Here is a 22,578-nt window from a genome sequence, read left to right on the forward strand (position 1 = left end):
TAGGGGTCTGTTATTCTATCGCATCTGTTTTAGAGTCGGTGAGTAGGACGGCGGGGAATTGCTCTGCAAGGGAAATGAAACTTCCGCAACGTACATTTGTTGCCTTCTAAATATCTGTCCTGTTTGAAAAATTCCAGCTCTGATTTCTTAGACCAAATTGCAGTTCAGCCAAATGTAGCTGCTTCTATCCTATAGGAGTTGGTTATGACCATGTCTCTCCCTCTCTTAGAACCCCTAGGAACAAACAATAAAAAGTAATAAAAACAAAGTGTTTATTAAAATGTAAATAGCATGGCTGGATCCCTGACATGTGATGCCAGCAGCCTCGCTGGCAGCCCGGGAGGACCCAGGCGCACAGGGGTCCGGGCTTATCTGGTCGCAGAGCAGCGCAGCCTGTAAGCTGACAGGCTCTGAAGGGAGCTTTTTGTTACCTGACCTCTGTGGCAGGTTGCTGGCTCATTCTCCTGCATGGAATAGTTGAAACTTGCCTTTCAACTAAATAGAGTACACGGGGGCAGAGATGCTTTTTTCCTTTGGCAACCTAAGTATATTAGAAAAAAAAAAAAAAAGCCACTACAAAATAGCAGGAAAGCATGAAATATGCTTTATGAAGAAACATAAAAGAAAACCAGAGGAAAGCTTATTCAGCCTTGGTCATTAAAAAGCACACTCCTGCTTCCAACCCTGTCTCCTACCCCCACCAGGGTTTGTTCAAAGAGTTTCTTCTGTAGAACACCAGACGCGCCCCAAGGATACTGAAGTCCATAACAGCTGGTTCTAGAATGAGAGGGGCTTCTCTTGAGAGATACAGAATCTTCTACTTCATTGGGAGTTTTACACAACAGTTTTCCGTGTGGCTTAATTTTTTGGCATCCAACTGTTTTGACAGAAGCTGTGTAGTGTTTTTTCAGCCCGATCTTTGAGAGCTAGTGTCTTCCCACGATGCTCCTGGCAGCTGATGAAAGCAGGCCGACCCTGCAGAAATGCCCCAGGTACTTCCTGGGATAAAATGACACACGAATGCCTCTGAGAACTTGTTTGCCTCCTGACTCATATTTTATTTTCCATAAAGAGGCTGTTTTCAAAGCTGACAGTGTCTGTAGCCTGATATTGGAAGATAATGATTAGCATACCAAAATGGGAGTCACCATGGGGCTATTTGACAGCGTCCTTAGAAAAATCCTTTACTTGCTCAAAAGCCAAAGCAAAGAACTATTTCTAAATGACAAATGTGTATCAATGTTCAAAGTGGATTGTGATTTCTCAGGCGGCCAGAACAGAGTTATGCTTTACGGTCTAAGGTGATCTAATTCTTGAAATAAACTTCATTCTGGGCAATGGCATGTATTTTCTAGATGGGAGGAGAAATTGTTATTGCTTATAATAAAGAACAGGCTGCTTTTCTTACTTGGGAACCTCAGGGGGATGAAGCGAGTTTTAATACTATAAAGAAGTGGGCTGCGAAACACTGGGATAAGTCTTGTTTATTTAACATTTAAGGCCCGTAGTCTGTTAGGTGCTGGAGAGATTCACTTAGGTCCTGTTATTTAATGCTGGAACAGTAAAATAGTCTGACTTAGATTAGGCAGTTGACTCAAAGTAATCCAGCTTCAAGGCTCAAAAATGAGTAAGTCGAAATGGTTATCACACAGAGCACTTGAACATATGCGTGTCTGGGTGCTGGAGTAGTGAGCCACCCTCCCTCCTTAGGTCCTTGTGAAGTCCAGGCCTTGAGGAAGTGGCCTGACATCTCTATATTTTTAAAAAACCTCTTTAATGCCTTTTGTCATTTGAAGAATTTAAAGACAAAATTACTTGCCCAGAACGATTTGATGCTTTGTGTCATTGATTTCCCCAGTACGCAAAAATAGATTTAAGCAACATGGTAGTGAGTCAGGCCAAGGAGAACTGGGAAGCTGGATCGATAGCCCAGTAGATCCTGAAATAATATGTTGATTTATGCTTGGACATTTTAGACTGTCTGCTTATACAAATGTGTACAAATGTACCTTGAACTTGCAGCCAGTGTGGGCCTAGTGCCGACAGAAGAGCTCCTCCCCTGGACTGGGTTCCTCACTTTTCCGTTTTGTGACTGGCTGAGCACATATTTTTCTTATTGGAGTCCTGTGAGTGTGTATCGATGATAGCATGTTATCGTCTTCAGCAGATGCCTGTGCTGCTTCCCTGAGGACTAATCTCCATGTGAGTCAGCCCCAGCCCACCAGGCTCACTGAAGGGCCCCCATACAGGCTTCAACCATGGGCTTTGGGATCAGAAGGGCCTGGGTTCAAGTCCTGATTCTGCCGTTATTGTATATGTGACCACAAGTGAGTTGCTTCCTTCACCTCCCTAAAGCTCAGTTTCCTGATCTGTAAAATGGGAAAAATAATACCTGCATCCTTGTGTTCCTGTGAGGATCAGTTGAGAAAAATTAAAGGAACTAAAGCACATAAAGTGCTTATCAGACTGCCTTAGCACATCGTAGGCACTCAATAAATGCTAGCTTTCTTTTCACTTTTTACTTTACCTCATTAGCAAACATCTCTGTTCTCTAGTTAGTGTTCTCCTGTCCACATCAGGGCGAGCATGACATCATGGAAGTCTGCCTGGTGTGTATTTCAGGTGTACAACGTGGTAATTTGATGTTTTTATAGAGTACACTGCATACAGAGTTATTATAAATTATTGGCAATATTCCCTGTGCTGTACACTACAGCCTCGTAACTTATTTACTTCTTCACACACTGACCTGGTCGGTTCTGAGGTCTAGGCTGTGGCCCTGGCTTTGGATCCCAGTCAGTCCTGTGCACAACATCTCTTTACAGTCCAGGGTGGAAGCCTCCTAGCCACCGCACACTGGCAGCCTCACACAGCCAGCCGCTTGGGGGACCCCGCAGATCAACCCCTGGGCACTTGCTCCCCGTGTGCACAGGCTCTGTACTGGCCTTCTAGCGGCCACAGCACACCTTCCAAGGCCTCAGAGGGCCAGGCCAGATGGGCACCTGCATTTCTGGATTCTTGGAGTCTCTGTTTGACAAATTCCAGCATTCTTTCTACTTGGTCCAGACACTTTCCACCTCATCTCCTCCATGTCACATCTGATTTTTCCTTATCATAGAGGATGGATGCAGGGTCTTAGGAGTGAGCGTGGCTTGCTGACAGCTGCCCCAACCAGGGTGGTGTTGGCAGAAGAGACTGGCAGGGACAGAGTAGGGTGTCCACATCTTGAGTTTGTGGCAGTGCTGTTTATGGTCAGCAGTTTTTATTTAAGGAATTATTTATCTACTAGGGAAAAAAAAAAGATGTTCTTTATTCTATATAAAAAGAAACATGGGTTACCGTCTGGTTTACATCTTTTGAAATGGGACTTGAGAATGTCTATATCATATCTATATCACTATATCCTAGTCATTTCCTTTCTGGATTTTCTTAATTCTCGATTAGTCTTCTTTCTTCTCTTCTTTTATTCTTTTGTTCCTTCCTTCATTCATCTGTTCATCCATCCATTAAAGCAGGTGAGAGATCAGGCCCTGCTACATTATAATGGAAGGTGAGACTTTTCTCAGAGCGCCATGTGCAGCGTATAGTGGGGGAACAGGGATGGTGGCGGCTTAAAGCCTGCAGCTCACAATGTGATCTGTATAATTTCTGTGATTTCTGCAAGCAACAGGCTGGTGGTGTTTGATTTGCTGTTATGCTTTGTGTCTGTCTTTGTACCACTTCTTTCCTTCCCCACACTTTCCATTTATCTCAATCCTTGTTTTTCTGAGGAAGGTTGCACTGGAAACTTGAGGGGTTAGAAGGTGGGGACCTAATGGATGAATAGAGAGCTTGAAAACAGGCCTTGTTCTCCACCATGATGATGCCTCTGACCTAACACTGGTGACTCCATTCGTCGTATTGAAGTTCAGGCCACTATGGTCTCCCTATGCCTTTAGCATTTGTCCTAAATGATTTTTGTCCTTCGTATGTCAGAGAATGTTCTCAACATAAGGGAGCCTGGATCAGGGTGGTCTAGTTGAGGAGGCTCAGACACTGGGTTCATATCCAGCCTCTAGCACTTATCAGCTCTGCAACATAGTGCAAGTCACTTACATTCTTGTAGCCTTTGTTTCTTACCTGTAACTTGGGGATAACAGCCCCAGGTATTATAATACTCCCAGGTACTATAGGATTGCTGGGAAAATTAAGTGAGATAATGTCTGGAAAGAACTTAGCATGGTGGTTGGCACAGTAGTTAATACCCAGTAAATCCTGTTCTCCTCTCTCCCCCAGCCTCACCTTCCCACCTGCTGGCCGGCTGTCTCTAACACAGGAACAGTGGAGCTGCAAATACTTTCACTCTGATGGAGTCACTCTACACCAATCCACTCCCTGATCACCTTTTTGCCCTGCCTCCAGATCTTCCTAAACTCAATTATCACTCTCCCACTGGTATCATCTTCTTCACAGAAACAGTGAAATCTCGATGTTTAAAAAATCATTTTTTCTTGAGAAGAAGTTAAAGCTCCTGCAATGTCCTTGTGAGTTTTTTGTTTTCCAATAGGATATATTGTTGACAACAAAAAATAATATATTTACATTTGGAGCTTATTTTTCGCAATAATCTTGACAGTAATATTTTCCAATTTTAGAAAAGCCCTCTGAGTTTTGTCTGCAGAGAATGTATTTTGTTAATTTTTCTAAGTGGATGCTAGGCTTTTTTAGATCTTAGATTTCATTTCAATATTTTTGGAGCTTAGGTCCCCAAAATGCAAGTGACTCTTCAGCAACCCACACAGAAGATAAGGTATTCTCTTTCTCGGCCTCCTCCTTATTTTGAGTTGGTGATGATTTTTGGACCCAACAGTTCAAGACTTTTGTTATTCCTGTTGCTATAAATCTGGATACTCAAGTGTTGTTCAGCTTCTGCATGTCTTAGTGTCTGATTGCTTATCTCTATCAACCTAGAAGATGTCCTACTTTGCATTGGTCCCCTGGTCCTCACCTCTACTGACCAAACACATTTACCCAACCAACTGTTTATAACCATATGCTTGCCACCCTGTCTCTTGAAATTGGACAGTTTTAGATGGAATTTGAAGGCACTAATGTGGACCTCTGAGTAATGGGACAGATACAGCAACTTTGTTAGAATATATTCTCTAATGTGAGAGTTTCACCTAAAAAAAGACAGAAGAAGGCAGAGGTTGCACAGGATAGGTCAGATCTTTCCATGCAGCTTATTGCTTGGGAAGGCAGTAGCTGGATGTGGTTAAGAGCATGGATTGAGCATCAGACAGTCCCAAATTAGAAACCCAGCTCTGCCATTTACCAACTGTGTACTACTGGGCAAGTGACTTAATTTCTGTATCTCTCAGTTTCATTATTTGTAAAAAAGGAAGGCACTATTACTTGCTTTGCAGGATTAAATGAAGTCATGTTTCTGAAATTATGGGAGACAGTGTCTGGAAACATCTCGGCACAGTGGCTGGCGTGGTACTGGTACTGAGTGCCCGTAAATCTTGGTCCCCTCTCCCCACATTCTGTGCCGAATGTTGGCCATCTGTAAAATCACATTGGTGAAGCTGTGATTGCTTTTACTACTACGTCACTGCTCTCCTCCAGTTCTCTTCTTCATTACCTTTCTGCCCTATCTCCCAGTTTTACCCTTGAACTTAGTTAAGTCTCTCTCTGAGGTAACCTCATTTTCTATCCAGAGCAATGATAACTTAATTTCTAAAAAATTAGTTTTCTGGGCTTCCCTGGTGGCGCAGTGGTTGAGAGTCCGCCTGGCGATGCAGGGGACACGGGTTCGTGCCCCGGTCCGGGAAGATCCCACGTGCCGCGGAGCGGCTGGGCCCGTGAGCCATGGCCGCTGAGCCTGCGCGTCCGGAGCCTGAGCTCCGCAACGGGAGAGGCCACAAAAGTGAGAGGCCCACGTACCGAAAAAAGAAAAAGAAAAAAAAAAAAGTCGGTTTTCTTTAGATAAGTTCAAAGTACTTACAACAATGATTATGATTAAAGGTGATGGCAATGATGATAAGAATAACGTGGGAATTTCTTATACACTTTGTCTTCTAGATTGTAAGTTTCAAAGAACATGACTGTCTTTTTCAGCCCTAAACCCCTCACTCCTGGACCAGGAATAGTTGTTGAATGAATGAGTCTGATATTTCAAGTAGCTTTGACTATGTGCCATTTAATCTTCTTGATTTCTGCACAGTTACTCCAAATGAGTATTTGTTGATTTGTATGTTCACTTCTCCTATTACAGAACGTTCTTCCTTTGTGGAATAGAATTCTTAAACGTACGCTTGTGTTGATACCTCCAAAGATGGACCATGCTGTTATGTTTTAATAAGCAGCATATGTGCACATTAAATATCAATAAGTTAGAATATGACAGGAAATAATGTTGTTGAAATGTCGTGGTCTACATAGGGAAAAAGAACTCTAGTAGGTTGATTTTAAGGTTTGAGGACAGGGGGTCCTGGGAAAAGTTCTGAGAATGGAGGCATCACATTCCTTCCCACACTTAACACATAACTCTGTATGGGTTTAGTTTCATTTCAGAAGTGAAGTATTCACAGACTCTGAACATGCCTTGTAAGCTTGGCCCTCGGAGGGCAGCAGTTAAACTTGGAGAGTCTTTCTAAGATGACAGTCTGCTGAAGTCTAAAGTAAACTTTTACAAGTGCCTATAAATACTTTAACAGACTACATAAAATTTCTCCCTTACCCTAATGGTTCTTATATGTAAGATGTGACATAATGACCTGGAAAAGCAAGAGGCCCATGGGGTCAGATAATCCATTACCTTGGCAATGTGAGGTGCATAAATTACAAAGCATTAATTTCACGTAAATACCCTGAGTCTTCTCTAAGTTTTCTTTTATCTGGAGAATACAAATATGTTCACACTTTTCATAATTGAGGAATGAAAATGTTTGAGATAAACAGCACATCTCCTGTAAGGCCAAAAACTTCTCTAGAGAACAAGTCAGTCTCATGTCCCTGTGGGTAGAGTTCAGTATTTGCAGAGTCATCAATTATAATATTCTGGATTTGACAGAGACTCAAAGATTCCAGTCTATTTCCCTGTTCCAAACCTGTCCAAGCCCAGCTTTATTTCCTGGCTTTACTCTCCCTTAGGCAAATGTAACTGATAACTGATTTAATGTTTAAAAATATCCTCTGTCCAAAAGTTCTTTTTACAGATCGAATCTATATCTGTCTTGTTTCAATTTAAAACAATTTCCATTAGATATGCTAATACATTCATCAACAAATATGTATAGAGTTCTTTGATTTACCAGGGGCTGTGTGTGGAAATCAAGAGCAGAAAGTACATTAGTCATGACTAATTGCCAAAAGGTTAGTACAGAAAATAGCAACTTTGAGGTTCGGAGGAAGGAGAGAGTAGAGCAGGAGGAATTGGAACTGGATTTTGAAAGATGGTTGGGATATGAGTAAATCAAGAAAAAAAAGGAAAAGCAAAGAGGATGGGAAATAAATGGCGGGAGGAAAAGCACAGAGGTAGGAAGAAAATGAAGAGGCCAGTTTACCTGGAAATGAGGCTTTGGGAAGGGGAGTGGAGGAGGCGAGTCTGGAGGAGCAGATTGGAACCAGTCTGCGTAGGTCCTCAAGTGCCATACTAAACAGGACAGACTCTGTGCTATAAACTAGTGGCCTCAAAAGCCAGGCACTATGTAGGACCATCATTTGGGTACAGGAAAATGTTTATTCTCTATCTAAAAAAAGAAATGTTAATTTCTTACTAATATTTCTTGAATGTATTGACAATATTGTATATGTGTCATTTATTCATAAATATATGTACATGGTCATGCATGCTCAAATGTTTTGCTGGTAGAGATGCATATTCAAAAAAGTTTAGAGGCAGACTACTTCTATAGATGATGACTGATTAAAGATTTTCACTTAGCCAGTGACATATTCAAAGCAGTATTTTAGGAAGATAAATCTGGCAGCAGTTGTACAGAATCAGAAGAAGCAGTTAGTTGGCAACTGCAGCAATTCAAAGGGCTTAAATAATGGTAGCCACAGTTGGAATGGAAAGAAGAGGGAGAGTACCAGAGACATTTTGATGATCTTGTTCCTTTCATGGTGAGACTTTCCCTTAGCAAGAGCAGTCAGCAATCACTATGGGAGCCAAGGATGGAGCAGTGCTCAAGATGAGTTTTTTGGCTCAAAACCAATTGCAAAAATGTATTGATACTACCAAATGTGTCGTGGCCTGAAAACTTAAATGGAACCAAGAATAAAAATTATGATTAATTTATTGGTCAAAAACAAGTTTAGAGGGCTTCCCTGGTGGCGCAGTGGTTGAGAGCCTGCCTGCTGACGCAGAGGACACGGGTTCGTGCCCCGGTCCGGGAAGATCCCACATGCCGCCGAGCGGCTGGGCCCGTGAGCCATGACCACTGAGCCTGCGCGTCCGGAGCCTGTGCTCCGCAACGGGAGAGGCCACAACAGTGAGCGGCCCGCGTACCGCAAAAAAAAAAAAAAAAAAAAAAAAAAAAATTTAGATAACTTTGCAAATCATTTTATACACAAGGAAAATCTTTAAAAATGCAGATAACATCCTTTCCACCATAACCGTAAAAAAGAGCACTTGGAAGCGTTAACAGGTTAACAGCTTAAAGATGGTGCCTTCATTATAAAACATCTATGCTTTATATCTGTTGTTTGGTGTTGAAAAGGGATCCCAGAAATGTTCTCACCTCAGTTGCTTGTTGGAGATGCATTGCTTGTTGATAATCTCTGATTCAAGTACAAACACTTTTGTCCTCCCTCAGACAGTACCATCTTCACAAGAAATGCAATTTAGAGGATCATACTGGTGAATGTGAATTTGCAAGAGAGGTCTTGGTACTTGTACTTGATTTATCATCATTTCTTAAAAATTGCACTATTGGGCTTCCCTGGTGGCGCAGTGGTTGAGAATCCGCCTGCCGATGCAGGGGACACGGGTTCGTGCCCCGGTCCGCGAGGATCCCACATGCCGTGGAGCGGCTGGGCCCATGAGCCATGGCCGCTGAGCCTGCGCGTCCGGAGCCTGTGCTCCGCAACGGGAGAGGCCACAACAGTGAGGCCCGCGTACCACAAAAAAAAAAAAAAAAAAAAAAAAAATTGCACTATTTGTTTAACTTCCCCACTTGATGTTTTCGCAAGGTAGAACTCTTAACAGAAGTGTGATTCAGAGTTCAAATCTATCATTAAGCAGGCTTCTCTATTACCCCCTTGCAGATAAAAACGCTCTAAATAACGATAGGGAAAAAGAAGTAGTATGTTTTAAAATTCCAGCTAGATCAAGCTTGTGATCCCTACATGATACTAACATTATCTTAGAAATATATTACTGAAAAAGCCCTACTATCAGGCATTTTAAATAAGAAAAATAAATTCACATATTTTAACTCTAGTCAAGCATCAGATACAAATTTAACGTTTGTCTCAGTCAAGTTAGACTAGACTACAGATTGAGTGTGCATGTGTGTGGTGTAATTATTTTGGCTGAAAATTAGTAGAATGTAGTATTGAAAAATAAATATAATGTATTGACAGACATAAAAATTAAGGAGATAAGATTAAAAATTCCACATTAAGTAGAAGTGAATATTCTCATACACTGCTGGTGGGAATATATATTGGTAAGCTTTTTTTAGGACATTGGAGACATGTTTCAAGAGCCTTAAAAATGTTTATACTGTTTAGACTCATTATTTCTACTTTTAAGAACTTGCCCTAAGGGTAAAAACCTTAAATATCCAACAATAAGAAAATAGCTAAAAAAATTAAGAATCACTTTCTTGAAGATTATTGATTATTACTATAGATAGAGGCCACATATGCCATGAATTTTAAGTGGAAAATGTAGTATAAAACTATATATAAAAATCACTCTTTATATATGTATACAAATGCATGCATACAAAAATTATAAGGAAATAAAATATGCTTATAGGTTGTTTTTGTTTTCTAATTTTTTATAGTTTTCCATTTTTTTAAAGGATATATTGTTTTTTAATCAGAAAAAATATTGAAGTAAAAAATTAAAAAGAGATGTCAGAGCTTAAAATGGAGATACCTATAATTTAATACAATTAGCTGTTGGAAAGATTTCTATGACCATAATATATTTATTTAATGACTTGATCAACAAGAGCTATTGATGTAATAATTTTGACTAGATTCGTCTGTGCTACAAAAGTAGGTAAATGTATTAACGACTGAAGCAAATGTAGAAGTTGAAGCACATCTAATTAACTAGGCTACTGGGCTTTGGTTTCACAAAAAGAGCTTATCTTAACTTTCTGAACTGAAGAGTCACTAGTATGCTTTATTTATTTATTTATTTATTTTTCATAACATCTTTATTGGAGTATAATTGCTTTACAAAGTTGTGTTAGTTTCTGCTGTATAACAAAGTGAATGAGTTATATGTGTACATATATCCCCATATCCCCTCCCTCTTGCGTCTCCCTCCCAGCCTCCCTATCCCACCCCTCTAGGTGGTCACAAAGCACGGAGCTTATCTCCCTGTGCTATGTGGTTGCTTCTCACTAGCTATCTATTTTACATTTGTTAGTGTATATATGTCAATGCCTCTCTCCGTAAAGGTAGTAGCTGTATTTATACTTATATAAATATATTTATTCACTCATTCATTCATCCAGTCAGTCAAGAAACAGTTTTTCAGCACTTGTTACACATCAGGTACTGGACCAGGGTTATGAAAAAGAGAAAGGAGTGTCTCAGAAAATTAGTGGTCTAGTGGGGAGATCAACGTGTAAGGGTGGTTGAAAATGAACAGAGAGATCTGTGTGAAGTTCTAGAAGAACACTGAGAAAGGAACAACCAACTTTTCCCTAGAGTTAGGGGAGCCTTCCCAGATAAAGTAATGTTAGTGATGGGCTTTGTCGAGTGAATAGGAGTTTGCCAGATGGAAAAGTTGAAGGGGCATTCTAGATAGGAAAAGGAGCATCTACAAAGGACCAGAAATCTGAGATATCATGGCATCTCAGGTCAGGGACTGGTAGGAAATGTGATGTGGCTGGAGCTTAGGATGAGAGGTAGAAGCAGGATGATAAGAGTGGAAAACTGGGTTGGGACCAGAAATGGCCTTCACACCATGGTAGTCACAGCATTTCTACTTCAGCAATGATTAATAGTGATTTTCCTGGCTAATAGAATCCTACTCATTATAATGAGGTAGGACTGTTCACTTTGAATTATGGAAGTTATAACTGTTATGACCTGCTCCACAAACACAGGTTATAAATATGATCACATCTTTCAATCTCCTTTATTGTTAATCATCCAAGCCTCTACAGGCCTTATTAGCAGGAAGTCTGTTATCTCCTCCTGAGGTCTCTGGGACTTGACTCAGGGCAAATGGGTCAGTCCTCCTCCAGAAACCTGTGGCTGGATCCACCTGTGACTACTACTCCTTCTGGCTGCTGCACGGCACTGTTTGCAGCCCTAAGTTACAGTGGTGCCCATTTTGGGGAGCAAGGTTACAACTCCCTTTGTTGATATTCTCATCCTCAGTTCTCTAAATCATAACCTCCATTAGGGTTGCTGGATCTGGAGGAGCTTCTGGACTTGGCCACATGCTAGACTACAATTAGCCCTTCCCCTGAATCTTAGGCCACTGTGTTGAGCCCAGGTCAATAACCCAGACTCCTTTCTTCATCAAGATCACTTTATTTTAGTGGTTTCCAGGATCTTCCCTGTCCCGGGACTTTAGTCATTGTCACCCTGACCCAACAGTTCTCTCATCCCCAGTCCTCTGTCCAAGGAAGCAGGGGTGAGGACACTGGGCTTTCCTCCCAGAAGCCCCTGGGCTCCTCTTACCCTCTGATTTCTCTCCTGCCCAGTGACCAGGTTGTTCCTCCAGAGAGCTCAAGGGGAAGCAGCTAGCGAGATGGAGTTTTTAAAAGTTTGTTGCCCTGCCCCAATGCCCCCCAAAACTGTCTAATTGCTTTATATTTACATGGCTAAGAAAGATACAAGTGATTCTTCCAAGAACAAAAGAACTTTCTCCAAGTGATTTTCTGTTCCTGTCTATAAAGAGTAGTAGTTGTAATTTACTTCACTAAAATAATGAATCTTTGTGTAACCGTGCCCCCTGTTTTTAAAAAAATCAGTGATAATGTGCTTATATATTATATAATGAATTACGTAACTTGTCCAAGGTGGACATAGGTCTCAACCCCAAAACCTGTATGCTTAACCACTATGCTTACTGCCTCATCTCATTCAGTTTATATACTAATACGTCATTATTTAGTCTTTAATTCAGAGACTGCCCTTACACTAGTCAAGTTTATTGCAGTATCAGACATCTCTAAATGCAGCACTCTTTTGAATTGTTGATAAAGGAGAGCTGGACAACAAGTGTATTTATAGGCTAGTGCATATATGTGGAAACTGAGTATATTTACTGTAAGAGAAAATTGTGTTTTCTCTACAAAATTGGTGTCAGAACGGAGAAGAGTACTTGTACATAGTTCTGGCAGTACTGAAACGGAGTAGTAAACAGGCATTTGGGTTAATACACTTTGTTAACAAATAGTGTTCTTTAGAATTCATGATTTGGGAAATCTATCTACAAGGCTGGATTAATCTAAGTTTATTTTATTTTGGTCCGCTCTTGGTGCAAGTGCGGGACAGTCAGTTGACCTTTTCAATTTATTGCTTTAACTCTCAGACTACTTATCTTTAAATTTGATAGTAGCAAAAAATAAACTCCAGCCAGATTGTTTTCACCTTTTCTCATAGGCACTATTTTCCCATTAGCATTATTACTCTCCTCAGTAAAATGAAAGTAAATGCATGTGTCTTATTTCATAAACAAAGACAAAACTCTGACATATTATCTGTCGTTTATGTTCTTTTAGAGAAAAACTGTAATTCCATAAAAGTTTGTTGTGCTATCTGAAGTTCTTAATAAAAATTCCAGGAGGTCAAGAGAGATCTCTGGGCAGTTTCATTACATTTATGGGGGAACTAATTGCCTATCTTCTGACAAAACCTCAATGAGACCTGACTCCTAGCCAGCTCAGCCCGGGGTCCTCCCTCTCACCTCCAATTCTAAGGTTTATTTCATGTGCTTGCCTTAGGCTGGTGCTGTAAACCACTGAGCCAGGGCCACAGCTCTCAGCTAGGATTACTGTGGAGCTATTCATTTACCCTAGCTTCACTACAAGATGAGATCCCTGCATTTGACCTTGTATCACTTTGTTGTGTTGCTGTCATTATTATTGTTTTATTGTTGTTGTTGTTATTTTTGTTACTTTATATACTTAAAATGCCTAGCTTTGAAACCAGTTTGGATTTGAGATACACAATAAATTCTATTACTTAAAAATGAGAAATACAGACATCTTTATATCACCTTTATTCAGTTTTCACATTTATTAAGCTTTTTTACTTTATCCAGAAACTAAAAATTCTGATGGCCTTCGATTTTTTTTTTTTTTTTTTTTTTTTTGGTATGCGGGCCTCTCACTGTTGTGGCCTCTCCCGTTGCGGAGCACAGGCTCCGGACACGCAGGCCTAGCGGCCATGGCTCACGGGCTTAGTTGCTCCGCGGCATGTGGGATCTTCCCGGACCAGGGCACGAACCCGTGTCTCCTGCATCGGCAGGCAGATTCTCAACCACTGCGCCACCAGGGAAGCCTGGCCTTCGATTTTTAAAGTGAGGAAACAATTTCTATTTATTTGGATTTGGTTATGCTCTCTGTTGGAATGAGGGCCTATTCCGTGCTGAAAGAGGTTATGTGTTTTTCTATGAGCTAGATGAAATTTGTGTTTCTCCCTTGGCTGGGTATGCATTATGTATAAACAAAGATGTTCTGCGGTTCCTAAGGAAGAAGAATGAGGAAGATGCCTCCTTCCTAGTTCTCTCACAGGATGTCCCTGGAAATCATTGGCATAGACTGAAGTTCGCGGAGTGATGTAGAGTGAAGCTAACAGACAGTTCTTGAAAGCCTGCTATGTGCCAGGAACTGTGCTTCATATATATTTGCCTGGTCTCATTTAATTTTCTTAACAAAGTCATGAGGTCATTCCCCTTTTCCTTACTGTGTAGATGAGGAAACTGACGCTAAGAGAGATTGAGCAACTAATCTAAAGTCAAAGAGCCAGAGGTGGCTGAGCAAGGAATCAAACAATGTTTATTGAGATTCCACAGCCAACACCTTTCTGTGTCCCATGCTGCCTGTTTGTGGACTCAGGTGGCCTGGGGGCTCCCACTCCACGCTAAAGTCAGGGTCTAGTACTGAATGAAGTCCCATGCATTTCTCTTAGGTTCTAGGGACCATCAGAACGTCAGAGTGGAAAAGAGACTTGGCAGCTCAGTCAGGTATTTGCCTAACCACTGGTTTCCTAACCTCTTCTGTTGGGGCCTTAACCTTGAATGTGGAGTAGGGTGGGGACTGAACTTCTCCAGGGCTGGGAGGTGGCTCCCTCTCCTCAGGGTCAGCCATGCACCAGCTATGCTGTTGTTGTTTGGAGTCCTTAGCATTCTTCACTTCAAACCGCTTACTTTTTTGTTATCTTAATATAATATCATTGGTTATCTGGCTGATTGAAATGCGGAGACTAATCCTGTACGGTAATGATTTGCAAATAGAACACCAAATCTATGGGGATATTCAGGGCATTTGCTTTTTTTTTTTTTTTTTTTTTTTTTTTTTTTTTGCGGTACACGAGCCTCTCTCACCTTTGCGGCCTCTCTCTCCCCTCGCGGAGGAGCATAGGCTCCGGACACGCAGGCTCAGCGGCCATGGCTCACGGGTCCAGCCACTCCGCGGCAAATGGGATCTTCCCGGACCGGGGCACGAACCCGCGTCCCCTGCATCGGCAGGCGGACTCTCAACCACTGCACCACCAGGGAAGCCCAGGACATTTGCTTTTGAAAATTGATTTTTCTCTAACTTGTGCTAACTGTCCCTTGATCCTTATTTAGAGAATTCCATCATTTTAATAACTTGGCACTGTTTTGCTAGTAAATGAGGAGATACGTAAACAGAAAGCTTTTTCCCCTTCTTTATGGATCTAAAAACATGTTCAGAATTTTCATTTGCAGCACTTTATCTTTTTTTATTTTTTTCTATGTTGCAAGCAAAATGTCATTTGGTTTAAATTGACACTAAGCACATTTCTGTTAGAGGAGCCAGTGACTATGGTCTTTAGATATAGACTGATTATATTTCTTAATCCAACAGCAGTTTAAGTTTGTGCTATGAATGTGAGTCAGTGGTTTGACTCTGTGCAGCAGGCAGTGGGCACTTCGCGATTCTTCTTTAGCAGGGGCTCAAATGACTTCGGAAGATTGTCCTGAGTATTTATTTGGTTGTGCCGGGTCTTAACTGCGGCATGCATGTGGCATCTAGTTCCCTGACCAGGGATCGAACCCAGGCCCCCTGCATTGGGAGCACAGAGTCCTATCCACTGCGCCACCAGGGAAGTCCCTGTCCTGAGTATTTAGATGCCCCTTCTCTCTATGGGTAAAAGTGTGTGCTCTGTGCCTGGCTATCCATTATGTAGTTTTATCATTCATTCTTTGAATGTCTATTGCATGGCAGACACAGAGTGTCTTCGTCACACCTCATTTCATCCTCTCAACCACCCAGGGAAGCTGTTATGTTATGAGCATGTAATAGTCCCTCCACTTTTTAAACAAGGAAGCTGCAGTTCAGGTAGATCTATTTCCCAGTGGTTACACCGCTAGTGCCTATTAATAGCAGGGCTCACCAGATCTGTCTGCCTTTTTCAACTACAACATTTTGCCTGGAAATGAGCTAGCAGGAAAGTTTTAGGAAATGAGGTTAGGACAGTGGTAGAAGGCTTTGAGTTTTACTAGTGAGGCGCCACACTTTGGATTAATTTATTCATTCAAGACCTATTTATTGGACACCTAATATGTGCCTAACAGTCTGGGCACTGGGGGCATCACACTGAATCACAAAGCTTAAATACCTGCCTTTGAGAAGCTTACAGTATGGCTCTTGGAGGTCTTGAACAGAGAAATGACATGCTCTGGTATAAGTTTTACAAGAGTCTTGCTGACTGCAGTGCAGACCATCAGCTGCAGAGGGGCACAGGCTGAGGCAGGGAGACCAGTTAGGAGGACTGTTTTGCAACAGTCCAGGCAAAAGAAGGTGGGGCTTGGGCCAGCGTGGTAGCAGAGGTGAAAAGTTGCATTCTAGATGGACTTAGAAGAAAACACCAATGGGACGTGCTGAACAATTGGATGGGGACATTGCTTGTCTAGGCTTTAATTGGAACTCAGGTCAGCCTGCCTCCTAAACCTGCACTCTTTTAATTATATTAAAATGCTCCAGTGTAAAGTAGCTTCACAAGATTCAATTTAGTGAGAAACGTAGCTCCTTTTCAATGCCTTGGCACTAGACTTGTGAAAGCAGAATACTTGTTGGTGTCCAGAGGAGGCAGGACAGAGCTCCGTTTCCCAGGAGCGTTTATCATCCAGGCTGAAGTCGACCAGCCTGCTCCCTTGAAGAAGGCCACGTGCCTGGGTGGTAGCAGTTGGTTTTACTCGACCTCTGTAGTGTGTCCACCTCGGAGCCATTCAAAGTCCTTCCCTATGGTTTCCCTGCAGTGAGGCAAGAGGACAGATCTTATTAATAAGATTTAAGCCCAGCTTCACATGTTTCTGCCTTTGTTATTTCTCAGAAACCACATCGTCAGCTCCAAATCAGAAATGAGTTTTAATTCTTGGTCAAAAAGTGGAACTTTTAGCATACTGTTGGACCATCGTAGTTAGCTTTTATGGAGCGGACACAGCCGCTCAAAAATGGTTCTAGATACACCAGATCTGCTAGTAGCTTTAATAACTGCAGGATACAAGTTTGTATTTCCCAAGTCAATGAAATTGCCACCAAGCTGTTTGTGCAGTAATGAGATGAATAAAATGTCATTCTCATTCAATTCATTTTCATTGACCTTAAGTGAATGACCTTGTATTTCCAAGAAGGAGGGGTACATGACCCTGGGTAAACATAAACATTGCATCTGCTTCACAATCATTACATTACTAAGGACGGCATGGGCAGCTAGCTATACCTGTGGATTTAGACGAAGAAGCAACCCCCGACACACCTTGTCTTGAAGTAGAGGCAAATGATTGGGTTTCAGTTAATCATTGGAAGGCCTCATGATCTGTCTAGAGCCTAACTGCATCTTCTGGATGCAATCTAATATCCCAGTGAACTTGGCCATCCATTGGGTCCTACTGGGCAGGTTGTCCAGTTAAGGATATGAATAGAGGCTCTCAATTCCTGGCTGGCAGACCGCATTTATCACAACCCCTTTCTTCATTAACCTGCCCTGGAGATCAGCCCTGAGGGTACTTCTTTGTTGTGTCAGCCAGACCCTAAATCAGGCAGCCACACCAGCAAGAGATGAATGTGCACACCGCTGATTCCCTCCTGCCTCCAGAATGCAGATAATAGGCCCTGCCATTTTACAAAAATTCAAAAGCAACTGAAGAATCACTTGTTTTATTTTATTATTTTTCCCAGGGCTGCGTCCAAAGAGGACTCTGCGTTTGGTGCTCTGGACTGCAGAGGAGCAAGGTGGAATCGGTGCCTTGCAGTATTACCAATTACACAAGGTAAGAGAGCAGCCACGGACTTCTAGGCATTTGCACATGTAATATCAGTGTAAATACAGCAAAAGCATTGATGCTTTTAGTTAAACTATTTCCTCTATTGTCCTGAAGACTCAGCAATACTTTGCGGTAGGCTGGCCCTGGCAAACACCCCCTTGCAGAAGTCTTCATCCAGCTCCATAAAGGAGAATGCACTGGTGAGCTGAGGGTGCTGGGATGGAGCTGAGTGATTTTCTATTTCTACATTAGTCTGCAGCCTTAGGAAAATTCCACCTGCTGTGTGGCTATTTTCCTAAACTCTGTAGTTCTGCTATACTCATGTATGCCAGAGAAATAGTAATAGGTTAACATTCCCTGTTCCTACTGAGTCCACCCCCATACCCCAATGTCCCAAATCCTCCTGGGAGTGCTGGTATTTGAAAGCCACATCCTGAGACCTTGAGTCAGCCAGGAGCATTGATAATGGCCATGGGAATAGCAGCAACGAGAGGTCTCAGACCTGGGAATGTGGAGGACAGTGTGGTTTGACAGTGACCAATATAAGGCAAAAGTGAAGCTTGAAGCAAGAAGGTGATAGTGGAAGATCATAAATAGAAATAAAAGACCACATTTAAGACAGGGGACAGGGACTCCCAAGGCAAAAGAAATAAAAGCAAAGATAAATAAGTGAGATCTAATCAAACTTGAAAGCTTTTGCACAGCAAAGGAAACCACCAACAAAACAAAAAGGCAATCTACGGAATGGGAGAAAATACTTGCAAATGACACGATCGACAAAGGATTAATAGCCAAAATACACAAACAACTCATACAACTCAATGTCAAAAAATGGGCAGAAGACCTAATAAGACATTTCTCCAAAGAAGACATACAGATGGCCAACAGGCACATGAAAAGATGCTCAACATCGCTAATTATTAGAGAAATTCAAATCAAAACCACAATGAGGTATCACCTCACACTAGTCAGAATGACCATCATCAAAATGTCTACAGATAATAAATGCTGGAGAGGATGTGGAGAAAAGGGAACCCTCATGCCCTGTTAGTGGGAATGTAGATTGGTGCAGCCACTGTGGAGAACAGTATGGAGGTTCCTTAAAAAACTAAAAATAGAGCTACCATATGATTCAGCAATCCTACTCCTAGGCATATATCTGGAAAAGAGGAAAACTCTAATTTGAAAAGATACATGAACCCCAATGTTCACAGCAGCACTATTTACAGTAGGCAAGACATGGAAACAACCCAAGTGCCCATCAACAGACTTAAGAAGATGTGGTACATATATACAATGGAATATTATTACTCAGTCATAAAAAATGAAATATTGCCATTTGCAGCCACATGGATGGACCCAGTGAATATCATACTAAGTGAAGTATGTCAGACAGAGAAAGATAAATATTATATGATATCACTTATATGTGGAATCTAAAAATAATACAAAAGAATGTATCAATATATACAAAACAGAAACAAACTCACAGACGTAGAACAAACTGTGGTTACCAAAGGGGAAGGGGGGTGGGGGAGGGATAAATTATGGGTATGGCATTAACAGATACAAACTACTATACATAAAATAGGTAAGTAACAAGGATTTACTGAATAGCACAAGATATACAGATATATAGTATCTTGTAATAACCTATAATGGAAAATAGTCTAAAAATATATATATATAACTGAATCACTTTGCTGTCCACCTGAAACTAACACAATATTGTAAATCAACTAAACTTCAATTTTTAGAAATGGGGAACAAGGAGATTAATATCAAGAACAACTTTTGAGAGAGGGGAGAGAGGGAAAAATATACAAGCTGAGAAATACTCTGGACCAAACCAAATGTTTGTTCAAAGAGGAACTCCCCAATCAGTGGGCGTGCTGCTGAGCAATGAGTGCTGGGCAGGGGAGCAGGGTCTGGTCTGCTGGACTGTTCTCCCTGCATCTCCAGATTAGAAGGAACACATCTTATAAACTTAGATTATCAAAATCAGAGAGAGGTCTGTTGTTTTCTGAGTTGTGTTTATATCCTTTTTGGTCATCTGACAAAGTCAGTCTCTATTACCCTATTTCAGTTATTTAGAGCTTAAGAATAGTAAGTTTACTTAGGGTCCTGAATTTGTCACCAAGTATCATTACTTTCTGTACAAAGGAGGACCATGCTTTATGTCCAACTCTTTCACCACTTCAATTCTTATGGCCGGAAGTGTTGCTGGGGAATAAGATTATTCCAGGTTATTCCCTTTGGTTGGTGGGTCAATAGCATCATCTTCTCTATGTTGTGGTGGACAAGAACACCAGATAGGAGTCGTTCTTGACCCAGCAACATTCAGTTAATATTCTCTGAGCACATACTGGCTCAGGCACTGTATTAGGCATTAGGTTTACTGTCATTAAGAAGATTCACCATCACCTTGCTGAGACTGCCATCTAAAGAAGGACACCAACCACTGAACTTCAATCATAATATAAAGTGTTAAGACTGTTCTGATAAAGAACAAACCAGTGATGGCAGAGACAGAAAGTTCATGTAACCTGGCCTTCTGGAGCGGTCAGGATAGGCTACATGATAGAAATGACATCTAAGCAGAGACCTGAGGACTAAGCAGAGGCCAGATAAGGGAGAGGAGTTGGCAGAGAGGAAGTGAGTCCATGGTAGTGGGACCTCCATATGCCAAGGCTGGAGGTGAAGAGGTCCCAGCACACAGCAGAAACTGAGAGGCAGTCAGAGTGGCTGCTGTGTGGAATGCAAGATGCACAGTGGCAGGAGCAGAGAAGAGAGAGAAGCAAGAGGCTGGGCTGGAAGGTACAAACCATGTTTAGAAGTTTGCACTTCGTCCAGAGCACAAGAGAGTAATTATTTTTAAGAAGGTGCTTTTAGAATCTTGGACTCTCTAAAAAACATAAAACCCTAAAGGAACTGTTTTGAAGCTCAGTCATTCTCTATAGTATACTCTACTTCAAGAAAAAAAATGGATTTAGGGCTTCCCTGGTGGTGCAGTGGTTAAGAATCCACCTGCAAATGCAGGGGACACGGGTCCAAGCCCTGGTCCGGGAAGATCCCACATGCCGCAGAGCAACTAAGCCCGTGTGCCACAACTACTGAGCCTGCACTCTAGAGCCTGCAAGCCACAAATACTGAGCCTGTGCCACAACTACTGAAGCTTGCATGCCTAGAGCCTGTGCTCTGCAACAAGAGAAGCCACTGCAATGAGAAGCCCACACACCACAACGAAGAGTAGCCCCTGATCGCCACAACTAGAGAAAGCCCACACACAGCAACAGAGACCCAACACAGCCAAAAGTAAATAAATAAATTTTTTAAAGTGGATTTAAACTGTAATGGCTCCAGCTTGAAATTTCCTCAACCACCGAAATTCCTTAGATCTAGAAAAAAAAAAGTTTATTTCTCTGAAGATTTTGAGTTTTACCATAGCCTACTAAATACATGGATGAAATCAGAAATTACTTGATTTTAAACTTCTAAGAGGTTGGCAGGCATATATATATATATATATATATATATATATATATATATAGGAATATATATATAGGAATATATATATATATAGGAATATATACTCAAATGACATGCAATGACATTAACAAAACTGGTTTATCTTGAAAATATCCACATCACCTTCATACAAATGTGTCTATATACTGGTGGCTGGTCTGAATTGCATTTTCAAGGATGGAAAGAAGAAATTCCAGAAAGGGAAAACATAGGCCTTTTTTTAAGGATAACTCTTTATCTTACCTTTAAAACAAAATTCTGCATGTTTTACAAGACACAGCCCATTTTGAAGGACTTATTCTATATTCTTATGATTAGTATCTTGATATAAGCATTGTCAAGAGCATAATCATTTCTGGGTGGCTGAGTTTAACTTTAAAGTAACTATAATAAGGACCTCATCCTTGAGGAGTAAGTGGGTTTGAGTGAGTAGCCAGGAGGGGGTAGAAAAGGGAAAGCGGCTCTCCTTCATATTGATGAGAACTGAGTCCTGACGTGCATGCTTGGCATCCGTATGGGTGATACTGAACAGAAACAGAACTTTTATTTGGAGGAGGACCTATTCTGGTCATTATAAAAATAAAAGATTTGAACTTTTAAAATAATTCTGCTAGCAGTTTATGATATACTTATGGTTATTAGTGATCTATAACTAGGATCAGTAACATATGGCCTGTGGGCCAGATCCATCTGTTTATGTACAGACCTCAAGACAATAATGTTTTTACATGTTTTAACTGACTATGTGACTGAGATTGTATGTGGTCTGCAAGCCCCAAAATAATAAGTATCTGATCTTTTACAAAGAAAGTTCATTGATCCTTAATCTATATGATAAAAATCATAAAATATGTTCATGTTATTTCCATACAATGATTTATTTATAACTTTGTATTGACTTAAATGATAATTTTATAAGTTTTGCTTGCAGCCAATTATGTAAGTATTTTGCAGGAAGATATTATTGTAATAAATAATATGAATGTACGTGTACCACTCTTTTTTCTATGCATTCTGATTTGGTGTGGAGTTTAATAGTAAAGTTAGTGATACTTACATAGCATTAATTATGGAGAAAAACATTATGTAAAAAATTATTTTTTCTTGCTCTGAATGGATTCTTTCTTCCTCCTCATAGGATCTTTTCAACAGTAAAAGTTCTATAAAGACTACTTTAATGAACACATAGCTAAATTTTCATGGCAATAAAATTAATATTAACATTCATTATCCTTTTCTTAGTAAATATATCTTTGTTTATAATTTAATTAATATATTTATAGAAAAATATAAAATGAAAATGATTTAAAATCATATGTTAAAACTTGGACAGCAGAAGCAAGAAGTAATACAATCCTGCACCCTGTGGAAAAAAGATCACTTTCACAGAAAGACAGACAAGATGAAAA

General features: G+C 40.9%; 1 protein-coding gene across 3 annotated transcripts in view; it reads left to right on the top strand.

The window, feature by feature from the left end:
* The window catches only part of CPQ (carboxypeptidase Q), a 438,744-nt gene that overhangs the window by 304,367 nt on the left and 111,799 nt on the right, over nt 1-22,578 (top strand). For all 3 annotated transcript variants that reach the window (XM_067017081.1, XM_067017082.1, XM_059043627.2), the window contains exon 6: nt 17,556-17,647. In XM_067017081.1, coding sequence (XP_066873182.1) covers nt 17,556-17,647 — 92 coding nt within the window. The remainder of the gene's footprint in view (nt 1-17,555; nt 17,648-22,578) is intronic.

This window comes from Kogia breviceps, chromosome 17, assembly GCF_026419965.1.
Source record: "Kogia breviceps isolate mKogBre1 chromosome 17, mKogBre1 haplotype 1, whole genome shotgun sequence".
In the NCBI taxonomy this organism is placed as follows: Eukaryota; Metazoa; Chordata; class Mammalia; order Artiodactyla; family Physeteridae; genus Kogia; species Kogia breviceps.